Below are 18,060 nucleotides of genomic sequence, written 5' to 3'. Positions count from 1 at the left end.
TAAAAAAACTTTTTAATAATTAAAATTTTTCGTTTCATTAGAATTTTCGCTCTTGATTTCATTAGTATTCCTAATTTTGTACCCATGTGTCTTGTGTGGAGGGAGGGGGGAGTTTGAGAATGAAGGGGCAAAAAACACAAACAAACCCAAAAAGCATGTATCTATGTATGTATGTATGTATGTATAGGCTTATGATTTTCTGTGGTATTTAATTCAACCTCTATTTTTGAAAATAAAACATTTGAACAAAGAAAAAAAAGAATTGGGCACGAAAATTGAAAAGGTAAAAAAACCCTGCCAAAGAAAATGAAATGGAATTGGCCTCCACTCTATAACAGCACTCTGGGAGTTATGAAAGACTGGAAGAGGAAAATATAATTGAATTAAGGTTAAAATTAGATATAAAAGAAACAGGAATCAGATTTCAGCTTTCTCCATTGAAAAAAACTAAACAAAACAAGGTGTGTAATGTGCGCACATGCATGAGTGCACTAACATCTGCAAACTGCACACACCTCCGCGTTCGGAAGTGAAACTCATTTATTATGATTTCCCAGTGATGAGGCTTACATACGGAGGCAAGAAAGAAGAAGTGATGATGCACTGACATATTGTTTAGCAGCTGATGCCTTCCTTCAAAAACAACATCAAATCAATAAGTCAGAACCTCGTGGGTTATTGTACAACGGTGAAGATAATTCATATGCTACCGTATGCAATAACTGACCATTCGGTTATTGTTTGTGTATCAGTATTGGCTGAGACAAGATGTCTTTGTGGGTCGGAGCATAGAGGATGGGCTTTGTGGTCTTGTGGTTTGTCTGCAGACCCTGATCAGGCAAAATAATGTCAAAGTAAATGCCTTAGTATTGATCGTCCTCTACTCCGCTTGCTCAACAGCATGTGGTGTATGCAGGCTTCAAGGTAAACAGACAGCAATCCACACCCACTGCAGTCTGCAGTCTGTTATGTTGCTAGCTTAGAGAGGAACATAGGTGAGCATCAAATAAGCAACTTGTCTGCAGGTATAAAGTCTGAAAGTTGCTTCTTAGGTAACAGAAATGCTCAACTCTGAGCTTTAGGTCCATAATAATCTGTAGTTAGCTTTGAGGTAGATGAGCGTCTCCAGGTTCTTTGGTAAGACTCGGCCTCTCTCCGGCCGCAGGCAGCATCCAGCAGTGGTGAAAATGCTCTCCACTACAGTGCCACAAGCAGGTATGGTAAACGCCCTCTTGGCCACCTGGGCAAGCAGAGGAAAGTCAATCGCCTTACGCCGCCAGAAATGCAGAGCCTCCTCGTCTGTTGGCTCCTCACGCAGGTAGACGGCCAGCTCCTGCTCGAGGCTCTTGGCCTGTGTGTTGGGTCTCTGCTTGATGAAAGAGAACAGCTTGCAGGGCCGAGAGAGAGAGGAGACCGGCGATGGAGCCGGGTCAGGAGGGGTCTGGGATTGAGCATGTAGGTCTGTGTTGGAGTCTATCGGGCTGGAGGCGGTTGAATGTTTGGATAACTCCTCTATGATAACCTGTCTGTGCCAGTCAGGGGTGCTGCTCCACGTGAGCTTGAACTGGGGGTCCAAGGTGGTGGCAGTGATGTAGAGGGGGTCCTCAAGGATAGGGGCCAGCTGATTCTCTACAGCCTGGCTCAGGCCCACCAGGAGAGAGGGGCAGTGGGGGGTTGACGTCTCAGAGAGATGCTTTCGAAGGCCCAGAACACACGGCAGAGCAAGGCTGATTGACACGTGTCTGTCCGTCTGCATGTCCGTCTGTCGGTCCCCATGCACCATGTCCCAGGCCTCAGTGAAGGGCTCCAAAGTGTCAGTGAGCTCCCTCAGCAGGGCTCTCTCTGACGCACTCAGGGCCAGCTCCCCCGGACCGCTCACCTCTTCCAAGAACTCCATGGAGTCCAAAAGCCGCCGAAGCACCTACATTAAAAAAGAAACAAAATAAGCAAATAGAAACATCATTTTGTACTTACCTGTGCATTGTATAGATTTAGTAATATCACATACCTTAAGCTGAGCAGCCCAGTCTCTTGCTGCAGGAGTATTTCCTGGTCCCCCCATGATCAGCCCAGGACCATCAAACACCTGGCTTAGCTTCTCAGGTGGGACAGCAGAGGTAATGTAGGTGTAGAAACAGGCAGCCTTGGCCAGTGTGGAGGAGATCTGCGGACAGGAGCGTAACCCCTCTTTGACACACTGTTCAAGACAGCGAGAGAAACAGTCCACCCGACAACCACCCAAACCCTTCTCCCAGGAGTCCTCCCACTCTCCTTCGTCTCCACAGTCACTATGACCATTCCTCATCCCTTCCTCCAAACCGTGATCATTGTCCAGCCCTTCTTCAACATCTTCTAGTAGCTCGTTAGCAAGAGGAGTTGAGACCAGGAAACCAGGAAGACAACATGGCTTCACTGTTGTTGTCGTCAAGAAAGGGTCCGCTACAATACGAAACGCTCTCCCTGACACGCCATGAGAGTGACACACTTCATCAAAGTCTGTAAGCACACGGTTCCCCGAGCTGCCTCCGGTCAGGGGAAGACACGCCAGGAGAGCTGAGCGCATCTGCCAATCAGATGTCAGGAAATGGCAGGTGACACCGAGGTACCTACAGAAGCAGAGAGAGAGAGAGGGAGGTAATCAAACAGAGTAAGAATCATGTTGTTTTCGGATGATTTTACCTCCTTACCCTAAGGTTGCTCCACTGAAGCCCCTCCAGAGATCCAGGCTGAGACTGAGGGCGAGCGCCGAGACCAGGGCCTGACGAGTTGCTAGCTGGGCCTGGTAAGCGTAGGCTGGAAGGAGCTGGCTCTGGATGTAATGCTGGGCCTCAGGAGTGTACCGTGGCTCCAGGAGCTGAAGAAGCTCTCTGAAGCCTTGATTTTCCACTATGGACACTGGCTGCAGATCACGCACAATCATCTTAGCAATGGCCTCAGAGATCAGAACCTATGGAGACAATAAACAGCATTAATAACCCTGGTTATAGCAAATTATTTCAATAAATAATTTACAACATACAGGGTCCTATAAATAGTAACTAGGCAATAACGCACACCTGACGTGGGTCATGTCTGTCAAACTTGGTCACCCCTCCTCCAGAGCCTCCTCCTACTCCTCCCTCGAGAGTTCCCATTCCTCCAACACTCCCTCCTCCTCCTCCTCCTCCCACCACTCCAGTACTGATGGGACCAGTGTAGCGGGTATTCCCTCCATTGGTGGGGAAAGTATGCAGGGAAGCAGAGGAGTAACCCTCTCTCTTCATATCCTTCCTTTTCACAAAGTCATCATACATAGCCTGGTGCTTCCGCTGAATGGGAGAGAGAGTGAGGAGAACAATGATGCTGGTTGACAGGTGGAGTAGTTAATCACTGTTTATGTGTTAGCAACTGTACATCATATTGCCTCTTTTAAATTTCAATACAAGAGGATACAGTATAGGTACAATATGATAGATAGATATAAAAGATAGATATACAATATGCTGCAGGGCTAGCTGTTAGCTGACAGAACTATATCAGAAATATGATATTTATGGATACAACATTTTATTTTGAAATCATTACCTTGAGATGCGTTACGAAGTTGGACGTGACACTCCGCTTCGCCTGGATCCTGGTGCCACAAGCCTTGCAGTTGGACTCGATTTTACCATTTTCACCTTCAAACACAATATTAAAGTAATCCAGAATAGAGACCTTGGAGACTGACGCCATTGGAGCCCACAGTCCCTCTGCTCCAAAGTAAAATCAACTTGCAGTCAAGGAGAATCTGAGTCTGAGGAATCAATTATGAGCGCAGGCCGGCGTGTTTACTTCCCAATCCCTCATCACACATCAAACAATGTTGCTGCCAGAAGCGCAGACAAAAGATATTTTGATTCCCTGCAGGAGTTGTGTCGCATGCACGTCCGAAATCGGCCACAATCAAGCAGCACGGGCAGCTGCGGATGTCTGGAAACATCAATATGATAACTGTGAGGCTACATCCGTCGTTTCCGCGCTCCTATCCGTGGTTTGAACGCGAGTGACGGGAGGCAGAGCGCTGCTTCATGGAAGAGCACAGACAGTACTGTGATTGGACCAGGAAGTACCAACAATAAACGGGAATTTCGGGTTCCGTTTCGACAGTTCCCGGTAATGTTCGGCTGTCCCCAGAGACGTTGCATCGGTCTGAGGGTGGTGGCGCTCGGTCAGATGTTTTCAATTACCGTTATTCTCATGTCATTATAATAAGAGGAGGATCTTCCTCCAACACAGAATTTTAGGTAGGGTTTGGATTTAAAACCCTTTTACGTCCAAACTACACCGAAAATAAACCCAAATTACACTTCTTCTTTTTTTTTACAGTGATTTTCCTATTATTTAGCACTTTCTGGGGGAATAAACATAGTCTAACAAAAACATTACATTGACGACAAATTGGTTACACCCTAAACAACTCAGTTATAAGCCATTATTTACAAAGTTTGGGTTGCAGGTATGACACCCTTACTGGCTGAACTATATAATATTTAACAAGTGTGCAACAAAGTTTAACAAAGTGCTTTACATGAAAAAAATCAAAGATACATAAAACCAACTATTTAAGATTCATATTGTCATATTTTACCAAAAAAAAAAGACAAAATAAACAAAAAACTTACAAAACTGTTGATATGCTAATCAATGTTTGTTGTATAGTATTCAAATTAAAAGACTGCAGATGACAAGGACCAGAAAAGATATATTGATACTTTTTAGCATTTATAAGTAAATTAACAAAATGTATATTTGCATTATTGGCTAATAAAAAATAACAGAGAAAACAATTCATTAATAAATGCCTTATTATCTACAAAGTACTGGTAGACTATCTACAAATAATGAATACAGACGTTAATTAAAACTTTTCTCAAGGGTGCCTTATTGAAAAAGACTCAACATGTTGTTTGTATGTATAAATTCATCTTTATAGTTCACAACATAGATTTATTTGAGCCTAAGTTTATCCACAAAGACGCCAATCCAAAACACATCTGTGTCGAACAGGTCACACATTTATCAATGAGAAAAGATGACACAAATCAAACACAAGCAATTACCAATGAATCATCGAGTAGGGACTGCTACACCTGTAAACCCCACTTTAAAATACGCCTGGAGGATCACTGTTGAGTTCAATACGCCCTGAAGCACCATCTACCAACTTCAATCTCTGCCTCTTTGTGGCCACAGGCTCTCAGATCATCTCCAGCTCCGACTCGATAGTGTTTGTTTAGTCTGCCACCTTGTCTGCCTGGGCTGCTGAGGCTTTCTCCTGGAGAATGTGTTTGTCTTTCATGCCGCGCTTCAGCTCCTGTCTGGTGTTCAACACTGCAGTCTGAAGGGTTGCAATCTCAGCTGACAGCTCAATCACTGAGGAAAAAAAATGGAGAGGGGAAGAAGGTTGAGGAAGAGGATTTACCTTTTTGCGCAATAAGAACAGTGTTTTAGGTTTCCTCTTGCATACATGCATCGTCACCAATCAAATTGTGATTGAAGAAGTGTCACCCATTTTTTTTTTACATTCTCAGTTACAGCAAACAATAAGAACTTTAATGTGGTCCACACTTTAGGTTTATGTCCATATTGCTGTTGTTGTGAGCATGCACATGCTACATACAATCTATATAAGACTCCTACAAGAAACATATACAAGATATCAGTGTGGCCCTGACAGCTCATCATACTGCAACTACAGAAAACACATTAAAACAGATGAAACACTATGAAAAAATACAATTCTACCAATATGATAACACATACAGTATGTAGCATAACAGAAGCTGCTGCAAATGCAGAAAATAAAACGAAGTACAGAAAATCAAACACAATCTTGCACAACGCAACAATAAAAAGTTTCCAGGGGTACACTAAAAACCAATGAGGACCCTCATGCAGGCTCAGGATGAGGGATTAAATCCCTTATGTTTTGTCTTGTTTATTTCAACTGGGTGGGTAGTAAAGTTAGCATAAGGTATAACCTGTAGCAGAAATAATATCCATAACATGCATATTAGCTAAACATCATGAGATGTGATCAATTTGAGTGTGCTTCTGTATTAGCAGCTTGTTTTGTTACGCTGCATATGTTGGTGAATATGTTTCACAATAAACTAGCTTTTATTTCTTTCAGATCTTGGTTATATCCTAAAATAATAACATAGTGGCACAGAAGATGTTTGATTGCTTTAAACCAAAACAAACCAGGCACTCTCAGAAAAAGTAACATCATACCTTGTTTGAATGACGACTGCGCTTGTTTTAGAGTCTGTGGCACCAGAATCCCAAACCATTTCAGTGGATCCTGCTGAGGACTGTGTTCACTTTTTCTGACCGGAGTTTTCTCACTACTAGCTTCTTTATTTGTCTCTTTATCTGTTTTAACTTTTTGTGGCTTGATTCTTCTCCTGACACCTATGAAACAACAGTTAAATAAACAAAAAATAAATATTAGTATATAGTGAATGAACAAAATTCCTTTTTCGAACACCACATAGACTACAGCAAACTCACCTTCTTCTTGAGGTCCTATATCCTCGATTGATTTTGCATCTTGTTCGGCCTCATTACTATCCTTTTGTTCAACCTTTTCCGTGCGGAAATCCACCTCACCATCGTCCAGTTTTCTGTAACACCAAGTCAAGAAAAATGTTGAATTGACAGCAAAATATGGACAACAATTTATCTTGAAGCATTTATTAAGTCTCATTCCTAACCTTGCATGAACACAGACAAGGGGTTCAATTTCACTTGCATACTGAAGGGCAGAGACTTGTTTGTTTCCCATGGAATATCGAGCCTTGGACATGGAAAACCATCCCTGTGGGAAACATGAAAAGGTCACATCGGTGCGGAGATTGCTGAAGGGGATACAGGATAAAATACAACTTTTTAAACATACAAAAATTGTGTGACATGTGAACACATTCATTTGGGGACATAGATTTGAAAAACAACTTAAGCAGCGTTTATGTAGGTATGTAGGGTTGTGTTCTTCCTGTATTCTTCCGAGTAGCCTTGACTTGAGACCAATTTTTGTCTGATCAACAGTGCAAATATCAAAGGAAATTAGTTTACTCAAATATTTTGAATTGATCGATTTCAGAGGCCATAACTGGCAAACAATTTTCAGTTATTAGCAGTTTCTGATTTGATTTAGCTCAGTTTCAATAGGTTAATGTTATACTTTCTGTCACACACACACACACACACACACACACACACACACACACACACATACATTAACAGAGAATATGTCTGAAGGTGGCAAAAGGGAATAGCAGATAAAGTCTCCATGGTTTTCTGTGCTACCTGCTCTATGAGAGAGTTAAGGCTGGCTCGTTTCTCCTCCAGTAACTCCAGCTGGTCCATGAAACGGAGAAGCTTTTCGTCCAGTGACAGAGAAGATTCCTCCAATTCTCGCACACCCATGGCGACTTTCCGTGATAGTTTAAATACTTTCACAAATAAATTGTATCGCTGTCGTTAGAACAAGAAGTAAAACGTTTAATGTTAAAAGAAAGACGGCTTGGTTCAAAAATCAGCGTCAACCCGCTAAGATAACAATAGAGGTTTACTGCTTCCGTGTAGCGTCATGTGACACGATATCACGTGATAAGCATCACAGGTCCATGGGATATATTAAAACTGGATTTTACCCATTGCAGCTAAACAACGAAGTCATGTAAATTCTTTCACAGTTTATTCTTACAAAGCAGGTTGCATGTATATAATATTATACATGAAACACGGTTCATCATGCACGCATGCTGTAATCAAAGTTTTTAGCATTGACTTACCTAACGATAATATAAACACATACTCGTGGCGGTTTGCCTTTGTGAGCGGTTGGTATTTTAACTTGAAGAAAAATGAAAAAGAGTAGTTCCCATACCGGGAGTCGAACCCGGGCCGCCTGGGTGAAAACCAGGAATCCTAACCGCTAGACCATATGGGACTGATACACTCCTGTTGTACCGTTGTCTTTACAAATGTTTGTCAACACGGTATGATAGACGCCACCTGAAGGGGACTCAAAATAATTAAATTTCACAAAAGTACAAAGTGTGTCAAAATATGGCATCTTATGATAACTATATGATACACCGTGAAACACTAAATGTCTCACCGCTAAGACGACAAAGCGCACAGCAAGAGTAATAATTATACACTGGTAATTTCACGTTGCCTAGCGTAAGCTAATTTTATTTATTTGCTTATCGTTAACTATGCCGCAATTCAGCATAGCAGTTAGCTATGTTAACCACCACGTTACATGACCCTTTTAGTGAAACTTGACGTTAGCTACTAACGTAAGGTTAAATATTGCAGGCAGTAACATTTCTTTAAAAGCTTACCTGGCGTTGACATTAGCAAATTCTTTCCACAAATATCGAAATGTAACTACATTAGTTTGCGCAAAAAGTAGCTAATTTGTAGTGCTATGTTAGAGCGGGAGAATCTTTGGAGCGACAGTTCAAACATGGCATTCGCTGGCTGACAAGGATAAATGATTCTAAACTGGTGAATGATTTTCAAGGAACCTTCATAAACCCTCCTGTGCAGCTCAAATGCATAACTCCCAGTAGCTCGCCGTGATCGTATAGTGGTTAGTACTCTGCGTTGTGGCCGCAGCAACCCCGGTTCGAATCCGGGTCACGGCAGGGATAATACCCTGACACGGCTTGGGAGGACACCTTTTTCTTGTCTCGAGTACTCTTTGTTGAAGACAACCGTTTCGTGTACTAATAGCAAATGCCAAAGTGGAGATGTAAACAACTTAACTAGAGTAGCACTTAAGCAATGTTAACACAATTTATATTTTCGATTGTTGTTTTTTTTTTTGTTTAGTTGAGTCTGAAGTCTCTTTAAGTCAATGTGCAAGATATCTGTCGTAATTCACCTTTCACCAACTGTGAAATTATTTAATATCTAGTTGTAAAAAAGAGGGTGGGATTTACGAATGAGAGAGACGATTTCATTGGTGGGTGTAAAGGACATCGTCCATGTTCCGAGATCAAGAGCCAATCAACGGGCTTGTCGATCGCATGTGCTGCTAGTTCTATTCATACAGTCCTCTGATTGGTCTTTGTATCACTAGTAACCGCCTCCTGCCCAACTGAGTTCCGCGTTTGAGTTTATCTGCACTAATATGCAATATAGTAAGACATCGGTAAACTATTGGATCTCAAAAATTCTAATATTTTCTGCATTATTCTAATACAGAAGTTAACCACCGCTGTACGTCATTGTAGACGCTTGACCGGTAAGAACAAATGATTTCATTAATGCTTTTGTCTGCCACAGAAGTACGTGCATAATACCACACCTGTAATAACTTTGTTTGTAAATGTGTGATACTGTTGAGTTTTATTTTAAATGTTACATCAAATCAATTTTAAAAACGATTATAGTGTGTGTTTCTGAATAGTGCTGACATTCACCTCTCTTGAAGTAGATGATGGATGCCACAACATCAACAGGAGTTCGACATCCCTACTGGCCACGGGACCTTTTGATTCCCACCTATGTGCCCAATGACCGATCTATGTCAGAGATTCTGACGTTCCTGTTTTCTGTGTCTGGGGTGTTTCTGCTTGTGACCTGGCTGATCACTGGACAGAAAGGATCAACTGGCAGACTGGGGACCTGGAGGCGTCTGGCTGTGTGCTGGTTTGCAGTTTGTGGTTTCATCCATGGAGTCATTGAGGGCTGGTTCTCGCTGTATTATCATATTATTCCAGGAGACCAGAGCTTTCTGTCACAGCTGTGTAAGTGCAAATAAGAAAGACCTGTTTGGAAAGGTGTGCAAAGTAGAGGTGGCCTTAACAGCAATATGTTTTTTGTTTCCCTCACAGGGAAAGAGTACTCCAAAGGAGACAGTCGATATGTAATGTAAGTAACTTTATGCACAGGACTATGATGATATTTGGGATAAACAAGAATCTATCACTCATTGTATAATGCATATTTGTTTTCTATCCAGAGCGGATAACTTCACTGTGTGTATGGAGACTGTGACTGCATGGTTGTGGGGTCCTTTCAGCTTTTGGGCTGTGTTTGCCTTCTTAACTAACAAGCCCTACAGATTTGTTCTGCAACTCATCATTTCATTGGGTAAGAAAATATCCCTTCACTCCCATCTCAGAAACTAATTTTAGTTTAGTCTAGTCTAGTTTTTCTTTCTTATGTTTACATGTCTGGTTTTACTACTTAATCTGATTCCAGGTCAGCTGTACGGAGCGGTGCTTTACTTCTTCACAGAGCACAGAGATGGTTATGCTCACAGTGAGTTGGGACACCCCATCTATTTCTGGTTCTACTTTGTGTTCATGAATGTGCTGTGGATCGTCATACCGTTTATGCTCATCGTGGATGCATGGAAACAGCTGTCAGCAGCCCAGACACACTCTGATGTCACAAAGTCCAAGAAGTCTAAAAGGAACTGACGCCAGGAAGATCTGGGCCTGTAGGGCAACACTACAGGAGATATGGGGGAAAAGACAACAGGGGGGAAACATACACTTTGTTTTGTAAAAAAAAAAAAACCCCACCATGTTCAAAGAGAGAGTTTAATTAAATGATTTTTTGGTGTTGCACATTCCTTTATCCACTTTGTTCCTACTGCATTATGTACCTTTTACATCTAAATTCTGAATTAATAAACTGTCAGCAAAACAGAATTTAATCAAAGTGCAACATTTTACCTTGTGCATAAGACAATAAAATCATCTGTTTTCTCTAAATGAACCTTATTTTGTTTATGTTTGGGTAAATCCTCATGAAAGGACTGAACATTACACTACCTCAGATGATTAAATGCCTTTTTAAAAAAACAACATTTGAATTATTATTATTATTATTTTTAATCAGACAAAGACTGTCCATAGTAACTTTAGTTAGTGGCTCCTTGTGAGAAGTCCAATCTGTTGAGTATACTTAATCCTCTTAAAGCATTTATAGTTAGGGTTATTTGCTTGTCCACCACTTTTAACAAAGTGAATATCATAACATTTTCGCTGGCCCATTTCCTGCTTCACTGCAAATTTTCCATTTATGAAAAACGTTTTTTAAATACATATGTAGCCTATTTAGGTTTCTAAGCCACGTTAAACTTTTACATTTAAAGCATTAAGAAAAAGACACTACTACATGAACTAGATTAAACGCCCGTCGCGTTTTCCTCCCCCTGAAGCTGAAGACCACGTTGTTTTTATACCACATTCAACTAAGAAACTATTGTGACATACGGCTATATTTTTATTCACAAACCACACTTACGTACTTTATCCGCCGAAATAGCTCAGTTGGGAGAGCGTTAGACTGAAGATCTAAAGGTCCCTGGTTCGATCCCGGGTTTCGGCATTTTGACAACACCGTACCCGAGCACCAGCGTTCATCCGCTACTGGTCCTATAGAACGGCTAAAGTCTGACACCTTGTGGTCGTTCAGAAGAAATGCAGCGTGAATGAGTTTGGCCTTTTTTTCATGATTGGTGCACAAAAACCGAATATCTCATTTTTCGGACGTTTTTTTTTAAACTTTAAAGTAACATTCAGACATCTCACACACAATAAAGGGTCTTTACTTTAGAGCTGAGTCAGTGGCCATAGAAGCACATCCATTTAATGGTGAAACAAAAAGAAACATGCTGTTGTACAGACACCATTTGATAATATATTGATTATATTGAATCTTCAGCTAAACATTTTACTGAGTCTTAGTCCTAACTGTGTGTTTGTCTCCTTTTCTCTATTTGCTATGTTTTTTAGTGCCTTCAAAGCAGCAGGCGATTCCGGCTGTAGCTCCAGCAGTTTCCTAAACGCCTGCTTGGCCTCCTCTAGCTCATTCACCATCTGGCAGGCTTGTCCCAGCCGGTACCAGGCTTTAGCGCCACCTGGTTCCAGCTGAGTGGCTTTAGCAGCACTGGCCTTAGCCCGCTCGGGTTGGTTCAGTTTGAGCTGGCACAGGGACATGTTTGAGTGGAGCTCTGCTTTGGTGGTTTTGAACTCATCAGCAGAAGGAAGGTGTCGAGCGTCTCTTTGCTCCTCTGCTTCATGCTGTTGTCCTTTTTTCTCCACCTCTCTCATGTGGCCATAGAGAGTGATGAGAAGCTTGAGGGCCCTACTGTAGCTGTCTGTTGCTCCCCACACATCCCCACTTCTAAATCTCACTCCACCCCTCTCTTTGTGTGACTTCACCCACTCCCACTTTTCACCAGGAGACGTCTCCCAGGTTTCCTTGCCAGGTGAGAAAGCTTTGAGTTCAACTGTGGCACATAAATGCATGTTTTCCTCATGTAGTCCATTTTCCACAGGAGACATGAGTATCTGAGAAGCAAAGCACAAGGGTTAGACTGGCTGTACCTTCTCATGCTGAGTTGAAAAATTTTTTTTCAACAACTATGACTTTAATTTGTTAAACATGAACATTACATTCTTAAATTATGTAAATAATAAATTTCAGTTTTTACTGACAGTTCGAATTACATTATGTAAAACCCTAACCCAGTATAACTGCCACTAAGTTTAGATATACAATATCTCGCCACTCTTACCTCACATTTCTCCCCAGCTCTCATCCCCTCCACACATGCCTCTGTGATATCGCACTGACCCTCCCCTAGCCTTAGTGTTATCCAGTCACCCAGTGGGACCTGCAGCACAGAGTCCTGACACCTCGGGAAGGCTGTGGCTACTTCATCTGTAACCTCTGTAAGTGACGGGTCAGGCTTCTCATTCACTTTCTCCGCCACTAAACCGCCTGCTTCTTCCATGTTAGCTTTCAGCCGCACTCTGACTCGACACATTGAACCCAACCTCGGAAAGTGACTGGATGCTAGAAGAAACAAAGAGAAATGCTCTGAGTTAGGTTATGAGATGCTTAATATATGTCTAGTCTAAAAAATATGGAATGTGAATTTATTATTCATACTGAGAAATAAAGTAATAAAAAACATCATACATGCATCATCTGCAGAATTAGAAACAGTCTGTTGACTCTTCTCTCCTGTTCGCTTTTGCTGGACTTTCCAGAGGCCTCTGGGACACACTGACACCCAGGAGGTGACATCATCCCCATCATAATGATCAAGCATTTCTAAAGGGTTACCAGGATCCATCCCTTAGTTCATAAAAATATTAAGACATCAATAAAAACATGATCACATATTATGTCCAGACATATATTTGAATGTATGTGAAAATAATGGCAATTGAAAGCAATTCTGAAAAGTATGCTTCCTGTGAGAATATACAACCTTAATTTGTTTTTAGGACAAAGGTAAATAAAACAGACAAGCCTACTGTGAAGCAGTATCTTACACTTTAAAATCAGTTGTGTGAAACTTAAAGAATTGGATGAAGTTTGGTATCCTTTCGTAGCTTTAAAATGTGTCACAGTAACTATGCCTATGCATGAGAACATAGTTACACTGTCACGTGTAACAGACAAAATCACGACACTAACAATATCTCCTCATAAAGTAATGTCTGTTAGGGTCTCAGTAAGTAAGGGTCTCTTTTTTTTAACTAGTCCGATAAAACATCCATGAACAAACCAGTATTACCAGATACAGAACTATGGCGGCAATTTAAAACGCCTGAATTTCATGATTTCAGCCACTGTTATGAGCTGTATTTGATCAGGTGCTAAGCGTATGTTAAATAAAATACATATATCTTACCTCATACACAAGTCTGACATTACTAGCTGCTTCTCGAGTCGCTTATTTCATATTTCCTCGATCCTGAGAAGGCTCCAAATGCAGTCCTCTTTCCTTAGACACTTAGTTCTGTGAGCCAATAGGGTTTGAGAATGAATTCGTGAGTTCCGTTGTAACGTCACTTCCTTTGAAGCTATATTTTCCGCTGTTAGATTTTCACTTAAACTCAAATATTATACAATACTGTACACAAATACTGTATTGGTTTTTAATCAATCAGTAACGAATAACTGTAAAACAGTCCGATTATAACAAACGCTTCCCCGGTGCTGTTACTGCTCCTTCTTCTTCTGCTACTACCTCTCTTTCTTCTTCGCTGTGAATAATGCCGACTGCGAAGCCAGCTCTTACCTCCTACCGCCACCTACTGAACCGAGGGAAAATTCACATTATTTTGAGTAGTTTTTTTCTGCGTAACTCTTCCTGCTAACCTCTTAGTTAGAAGTATCATAACAATACACCGGTCACGTGGGCTCTTTTAAATAATATTAAAAAATATGACAATACACAATATAGCCTTATATAATTTCTCGGTCTTAAAAATGTCATTTAACATTTTCCAGCAGGTGGCGATAAAGACAATGATGACAGTAAAAGAGGTAAGAGTTGTATTTGGCTTGAGAAGGAACACAGACTGTGTTAGGTAGACTTTCTTCCATAAAGTTAAAATATTTAGCTTGTTAGGAACATGGTTTTTGAGCACATTCAACACAGTTCATATAATCAATATTTTAAAATAATGGATGTTTTAAAAAAGGGATTTTTATGTGTGAATATTCGGGCCAAAGCTGTAGTACAGCTTAGTCAAATTAACACCGATTATACATATATTTTATCTGTTAGATTGCAACACAGGATTGAGAAAAAAAAGTATTGTATCCTAGCAGCCAAAAACTCACACACAGAGAGAATTTACATCTCTGCCTGTGTATTGACCTTTGACTTGTACCACTCATGTTTAAGACCTGTGTGTTAATCTGTCTGTCAGCTTGAGTTAGGACTCTATCTTTGGAACACTAGAAACCATCAGGGTCCATCAGAGGAGTATTACACTGTGCCATCAAGGAGTGTGTGTGTGTGTGTGTGTGTGTGTGTGTGTGTGTGTGTGTGTGTGTGTGTGGGTGACAGAGAGAGAAATAGGGACAGAAAGGAAGAAGGTCATCTTAGATGTAATCTTTACTCTTCTATGGTCCTCTTTGACCCCCAATGAGTTTGAGAGGAGGTAATAAACTTGTTACACTTGCAATGAGATTGCATCACTGGACAACTAGAACTGTGCATGTTTCAGTTTAGGTATACTTTACATGCCAGTTCAGTAATTTTGGCTGGTTTTAAGTCAAAGTTAATCCTTACACTGTGAAACAATTAAAGATGTATTTGTTTATTTTGTTTTGAAAGAAGTATTGAGTAAAAGTACTCATACCACATTGCGAAAATTCTCCACTACAAGTAAAAGTCCAGCATTGAAAAAGTTAGTTAAGTAGAGGTATATGTAAATACAATTGTTATATATTATTATGTCATTGCATTTTTATTAGTCATGCATTATATCAAAGCAAGATTTTAGTCTTGTAGTTGGCTGAGCATTATTGACCAGTATTTATTTTTCATCATTACACATTTTAGAGCACATGAATAATTATCTAATGGTTTTTGAGTTTAATACCAACATTGCTTTTCTGTCCTGTCCTGTTATGCTACTTTATGCCAGTAGGAGGCGGTATGTAGCCATGATCTAAAGTGCCTGTTCTGCATGATAAAGCAGACTGCTGCTGAAAAGGAAGAACACACTGTATTCAAAAAAGTTGTGATGTTGCATCTGATTAATAAGATGTTTTATGGTGACAGCTTGTCAAATTATATTAAACATAAGCTGTAAACCAACAGATTTATGAACCAGGAAGCCATAACATCACTATTACACAGTTTGTCTGCCTCAGAGCATCAAGTCTATTTTTTTAAATAAAAACACAACTTTCTGCTTCCAGGATTTAACATCATAACGACATCAGAATCTGCCTAAAAAATAGTACAGTTCAGAGCAGGCAAAAATATTATGATACTAGAAAGACAAAACATTCTGTTTATGTGAGAAAAGAGAATAAAAGTGCTTTAGTGAAAACTCATCATGTTTGGGGGAGTCAAAGCCTTCATTACAATTATTGTATTCTGACATCATCGTACAGGCGATGTTGCAAAGCCAACACCCACTGTACCTGTAAATAAGATTGTTCATCTCATTGTATGAACACACCTGCTAATCATGTAAATATCATCCCTCATCTGACATGACTCTATGCACACTGTTTTTTACTGGAAATACTGGAAAACTATCTACCTCAATGAACCCTTCTGTAACTTAATTATTATATTATTTCAGCATCATTTGCACTCCTCATCATTGCACTATTGTTAACGTAGCTTGTAGATTTTATAATAATATTTAATGTTTAAACGCTTGTACATAGAGAGTGAAGTTAAACCGCAGACAAATTCCTTGTATGCGTACATACCTGGCCAATAAAGCTGATTCTGATGAAAAAAGTTAAAGGGACAGTCCGCTGATTTTCAACCTCAGTCCTATCACGCTGTTATGGGGAGCTAATGCCATTATGATAGAAAAAATGCAATTTGGCTCTGTGCCTTTGGAGGATGCTATCCGCTTCTCCAGGGAGCTCGCTAAACTACACTTTTGCAATCTCGGACGGCCGCCTCCGATGTCATGTCTCGTTCAAAACTGTCAGGTTTGAAATGTAGACTGCAGACCTGAAGATTTTTTAGACGATCCACCGGTATATTCTCATCGTATTTCCGATTCTGTACCGCTCTGAGCCATTGGTGTAATTTCAAGCCTCGTAGCTGCTCCCAAACACACACAGCTAGAGAGTAAAAAAAAAAAAGAGACAAAAAAAAAAGAGGATCATATGTTTTATCGGGAGTAAACAGGTGGGGCCAGGTTCCACAGAACTTGTAGAGGTAGCATTGATGATGAAACATTTTTGAACACACATTATTTTAACATTTGAAACTTAAAATTAAACATACAAAAAATATGTCTTTAAGCTTTCAGTTGTTGAATGGAAATGCAACTACAGTAGTTCATCATAATGCTGAACAATATAAAGATATTCTGATATATATTATTTTTGCGAACCTTAATATGTAATAATAAATATGTTGTTTTTCTTGTGTATTTAAATAAGAGCAAGAATTAACACGCTTAAATGCATGAATTGCAACTGACTGCAACAAATATACAGCCAACACCTCTCACAGTGTCTCTTTTCAAAGTCAACGACAGCATTTATCAGATCACAAATTTTTTGGTGAATGAGAAATTTTGGGCTATAATTGATTTTGATACAAAAGAGATTTGGCAAATATGTGTTGTTTTTTAGTCATTCAGGACAAAACCCTCGAATGTCAAGAAAATATTTTTAGTTTTGTGTTTTTTCTCTCTGAGGGAGAGGAGGCCCTTCTTCACCTGCCCTCATATTAATGACTGAATGCCAAACTGTAAACAAATGAGGGTGCACTTTAAAGGGTCAGGTATACAGTATATATATACCAGAAGAAACAATAGTTCCAGTGTCAATAATAATGCAAACAAGATAGAGAAAATAGTGCGTCTCTGTCACAACAATCCTCCTTTTTACAGTCTACTCACACAGTCCAACTATTTCCTTCTATAACTCTCCCTCTTCCTCTCACACAATCCAGCACCATCACTTCTTTCATCCCTCTCCATGTGTTACCAATATCATCTCTTTCTCCTCTGCTGCTCCTGCTGACCATCTCCTTCAACCCTCTTACCTTCCTCTTGGCTCCCTCACACTTCCCAGCTGGCCTCTTGTGAAACATCCCAGTGGGTAAGTTCAGAAGCAAGAATCCCTGAGCTCATGGACCGCGCCATGTTCGCCAGAGAGGGGGGGGCAGCCTGCCAGTGGTTTGATCCAGGGAACAGCTGCAGGCCGATAGATAGATAGATAGATAGATAGATAGATAGAAAGAGGGAGGGAGGGGGTTAGAGTTAGAGAGATAGAAAGAGATAAAGAGAAAAGAAGAGAGATAAAGATATACTTTATATATAAAGAGAGATAGAGAGAGTGGAGGGAGATATGTGGAAAGAGACAGAGATAGATGAGATGGAGAGATAGAGACCTAGGAAGACATGGATAGATAGATAGATAGATAGATAGAGAGAGAGAGAGAGAGAAACAGGAAGAGAGAGATGATAGAGAGATCGAAAGAGAGATAAAGAGAAAAGATATAGATATAGAAAGACAGAGAGACAAGGAGAGAGAGAAAGAGAGATA

At 40.4% G+C, this 18,060-nt stretch overlaps 5 protein-coding genes and 3 non-coding genes across 9 annotated transcripts; 3 read left to right on the top strand and 5 right to left on the bottom strand.

Moving 5' to 3' along the window:
* Positions 1 to 506: 506 nt before the first annotated feature.
* On the bottom strand, positions 507 to 2,520 carry LOC138589810 (zinc finger BED domain-containing protein 4). Its single transcript, XM_069660266.1, has 2 exons — positions 2,009 to 2,520; positions 507 to 1,921 (listed from the first exon to the last, which is right to left on the bottom strand). Exons 1-2 carry the CDS (start codon positions 2,303 to 2,305, stop codon positions 1,079 to 1,081), a joined length of 1,140 nt encoding a protein of 379 aa, XP_069516367.1. The 5' UTR covers positions 2,306 to 2,520; the 3' UTR covers positions 507 to 1,078.
* On the bottom strand, positions 2,425 to 3,164 carry LOC138589368 (uncharacterized). Its single transcript, XM_069659630.1, has 4 exons — positions 3,057 to 3,164; positions 2,688 to 2,947; positions 2,486 to 2,606; positions 2,425 to 2,439 (listed from the first exon to the last, which is right to left on the bottom strand). The coding sequence occupies exons 1-4, from the start codon at positions 3,132 to 3,134 to the stop codon at positions 2,425 to 2,427; spliced, it is 474 nt and encodes a 157-aa protein (XP_069515731.1). The 5' UTR covers positions 3,135 to 3,164.
* A 1,622-nt stretch (positions 3,165 to 4,786) lies between these two features.
* On the bottom strand, positions 4,787 to 7,587 carry ccdc115 (coiled-coil domain containing 115). The gene is made up of 5 exons (XM_069660267.1): positions 7,333 to 7,587; positions 6,738 to 6,841; positions 6,535 to 6,647; positions 6,256 to 6,435; positions 4,787 to 5,394 (listed from the first exon to the last, which is right to left on the bottom strand). The coding sequence occupies exons 1-5, from the start codon at positions 7,450 to 7,452 to the stop codon at positions 5,255 to 5,257; spliced, it is 657 nt and encodes a 218-aa protein (XP_069516368.1). The 5' UTR covers positions 7,453 to 7,587; the 3' UTR covers positions 4,787 to 5,254.
* A 319-nt stretch (positions 7,588 to 7,906) lies between these two features.
* trnae-uuc (transfer RNA glutamic acid (anticodon UUC)) lies at positions 7,907 to 7,978 on the bottom strand. The gene has a single exon. It is a non-coding gene; the product is annotated as a tRNA-Glu (tRNA).
* Positions 7,979 to 8,612: 634 nt separating this feature from the next.
* On the top strand, positions 8,613 to 8,684 carry trnah-gug (transfer RNA histidin (anticodon GUG)). Its single transcript has one exon. It is a non-coding gene; the product is annotated as a tRNA-His (tRNA).
* A 473-nt stretch (positions 8,685 to 9,157) lies between these two features.
* ebp (EBP cholestenol delta-isomerase) lies at positions 9,158 to 10,798 on the top strand. 2 transcript variants are annotated; one of them, XM_069660772.1, is made up of 5 exons: positions 9,158 to 9,286; positions 9,479 to 9,791; positions 9,879 to 9,915; positions 10,007 to 10,137; positions 10,249 to 10,798. In XM_069660772.1, exons 2-5 carry the CDS (start codon positions 9,479 to 9,481, stop codon positions 10,467 to 10,469), a joined length of 702 nt encoding a protein of 233 aa, XP_069516873.1. In that variant the 5' UTR covers positions 9,158 to 9,286; the 3' UTR covers positions 10,470 to 10,798. The 2 variants fall into 2 exon arrangements, with proteins under 2 accessions (XP_069516873.1, XP_069516875.1); XM_069660774.1 differs by having other exon boundaries at positions 9,476 to 9,791.
* Positions 10,799 to 11,312: 514 nt separating this feature from the next.
* trnaf-gaa (transfer RNA phenylalanine (anticodon GAA)) lies at positions 11,313 to 11,385 on the top strand. Its single transcript has one exon. It is a non-coding gene; the product is annotated as a tRNA-Phe (tRNA).
* A 263-nt stretch (positions 11,386 to 11,648) lies between these two features.
* Positions 11,649 to 13,788, bottom strand: fkbpl (FKBP prolyl isomerase like). Its single transcript, XM_069660863.1, has 4 exons — positions 13,706 to 13,788; positions 12,985 to 13,143; positions 12,578 to 12,858; positions 11,649 to 12,350 (listed from the first exon to the last, which is right to left on the bottom strand). The coding sequence occupies exons 2-4, from the start codon at positions 13,139 to 13,141 to the stop codon at positions 11,718 to 11,720; spliced, it is 1,071 nt and encodes a 356-aa protein (XP_069516964.1). The 5' UTR covers positions 13,142 to 13,143; positions 13,706 to 13,788; the 3' UTR covers positions 11,649 to 11,717.
* Between the last annotated feature and the right edge of the window lie 4,272 nt (positions 13,789 to 18,060).

Source organism: Semicossyphus pulcher, unplaced genomic scaffold, assembly GCF_022749685.1.
Source record: "Semicossyphus pulcher isolate SPU_LCO1_2020_fin unplaced genomic scaffold, fSemPul1.0.p SCAF_13, whole genome shotgun sequence".
Taxonomy (NCBI): Eukaryota; Metazoa; Chordata; class Actinopteri; order Labriformes; family Labridae; genus Semicossyphus; species Semicossyphus pulcher.
This window is presented reverse-complemented; position numbering and strand designations above follow the sequence as displayed.

Bases quoted from the DNA above. Each gene is read 5' to 3' on its own strand.
- LOC138589810 (XM_069660266.1), bottom strand. From the start codon at position 2,305: ATGAGGAATGGTCATAGTGACTGTGGAGACGAAGGAGAGTGGGAGGAC. The intron at 1,922-2,008 runs GTATGTGATATT...TTTTTAATGTAG, and splicing joins ACTGGGCTGCTCAGCTTAAG to GTGCTTCGGCGGCTTTTGGA.
- LOC138589368 (XM_069659630.1), bottom strand. From the start codon at position 3,134: ATGGGAACTCTCGAGGGAGGAGTAGGAGGAGGCTCTGGAGGAGGGGTG. The intron at 2,948-3,056 runs GTGTGCGTTATT...TTGTCTCCATAG, and splicing joins ACAGACATGACCCACGTCAG to GTTCTGATCTCTGAGGCCAT. The intron at 2,607-2,687 runs GTAAGGAGGTAA...CTGCTTCTGTAG, and splicing joins TTCAGTGGAGCAACCTTAGG to GTACCTCGGTGTCACCTGCC.
- ebp (XM_069660772.1), top strand. From the start codon at position 9,479: ATGATGGATGCCACAACATCAACAGGAGTTCGACATCCCTACTGGCCA. The intron at 9,916-10,006 runs GTAAGTAACTTT...TTTTCTATCCAG, and splicing joins GGAGACAGTCGATATGTAAT to AGCGGATAACTTCACTGTGT. The intron at 10,138-10,248 runs GTAAGAAAATAT...ATCTGATTCCAG, and splicing joins GCAACTCATCATTTCATTGG to GTCAGCTGTACGGAGCGGTG.
- fkbpl (XM_069660863.1), bottom strand. From the start codon at position 13,141: ATGGATCCTGGTAACCCTTTAGAAATGCTTGATCATTATGATGGGGAT. The intron at 12,859-12,984 runs GTATGATGTTTT...TGTTTCTTCTAG, and splicing joins TAATTCTGCAGATGATGCAT to CATCCAGTCACTTTCCGAGG. The intron at 12,351-12,577 runs GTAAGAGTGGCG...TTTGCTTCTCAG, and splicing joins GAGCTGGGGAGAAATGTGAG to ATACTCATGTCTCCTGTGGA.
- ccdc115 (XM_069660267.1), bottom strand. From the start codon at position 7,452: ATGGGTGTGCGAGAATTGGAGGAATCTTCTCTGTCACTGGACGAAAAG. The intron at 6,842-7,332 runs GTAGCACAGAAA...TGTTTCCCACAG, and splicing joins TTAACTCTCTCATAGAGCAG to GGATGGTTTTCCATGTCCAA. The intron at 6,648-6,737 runs GTTAGGAATGAG...TTGGTGTTACAG, and splicing joins CTTGTCTGTGTTCATGCAAG to AAAACTGGACGATGGTGAGG.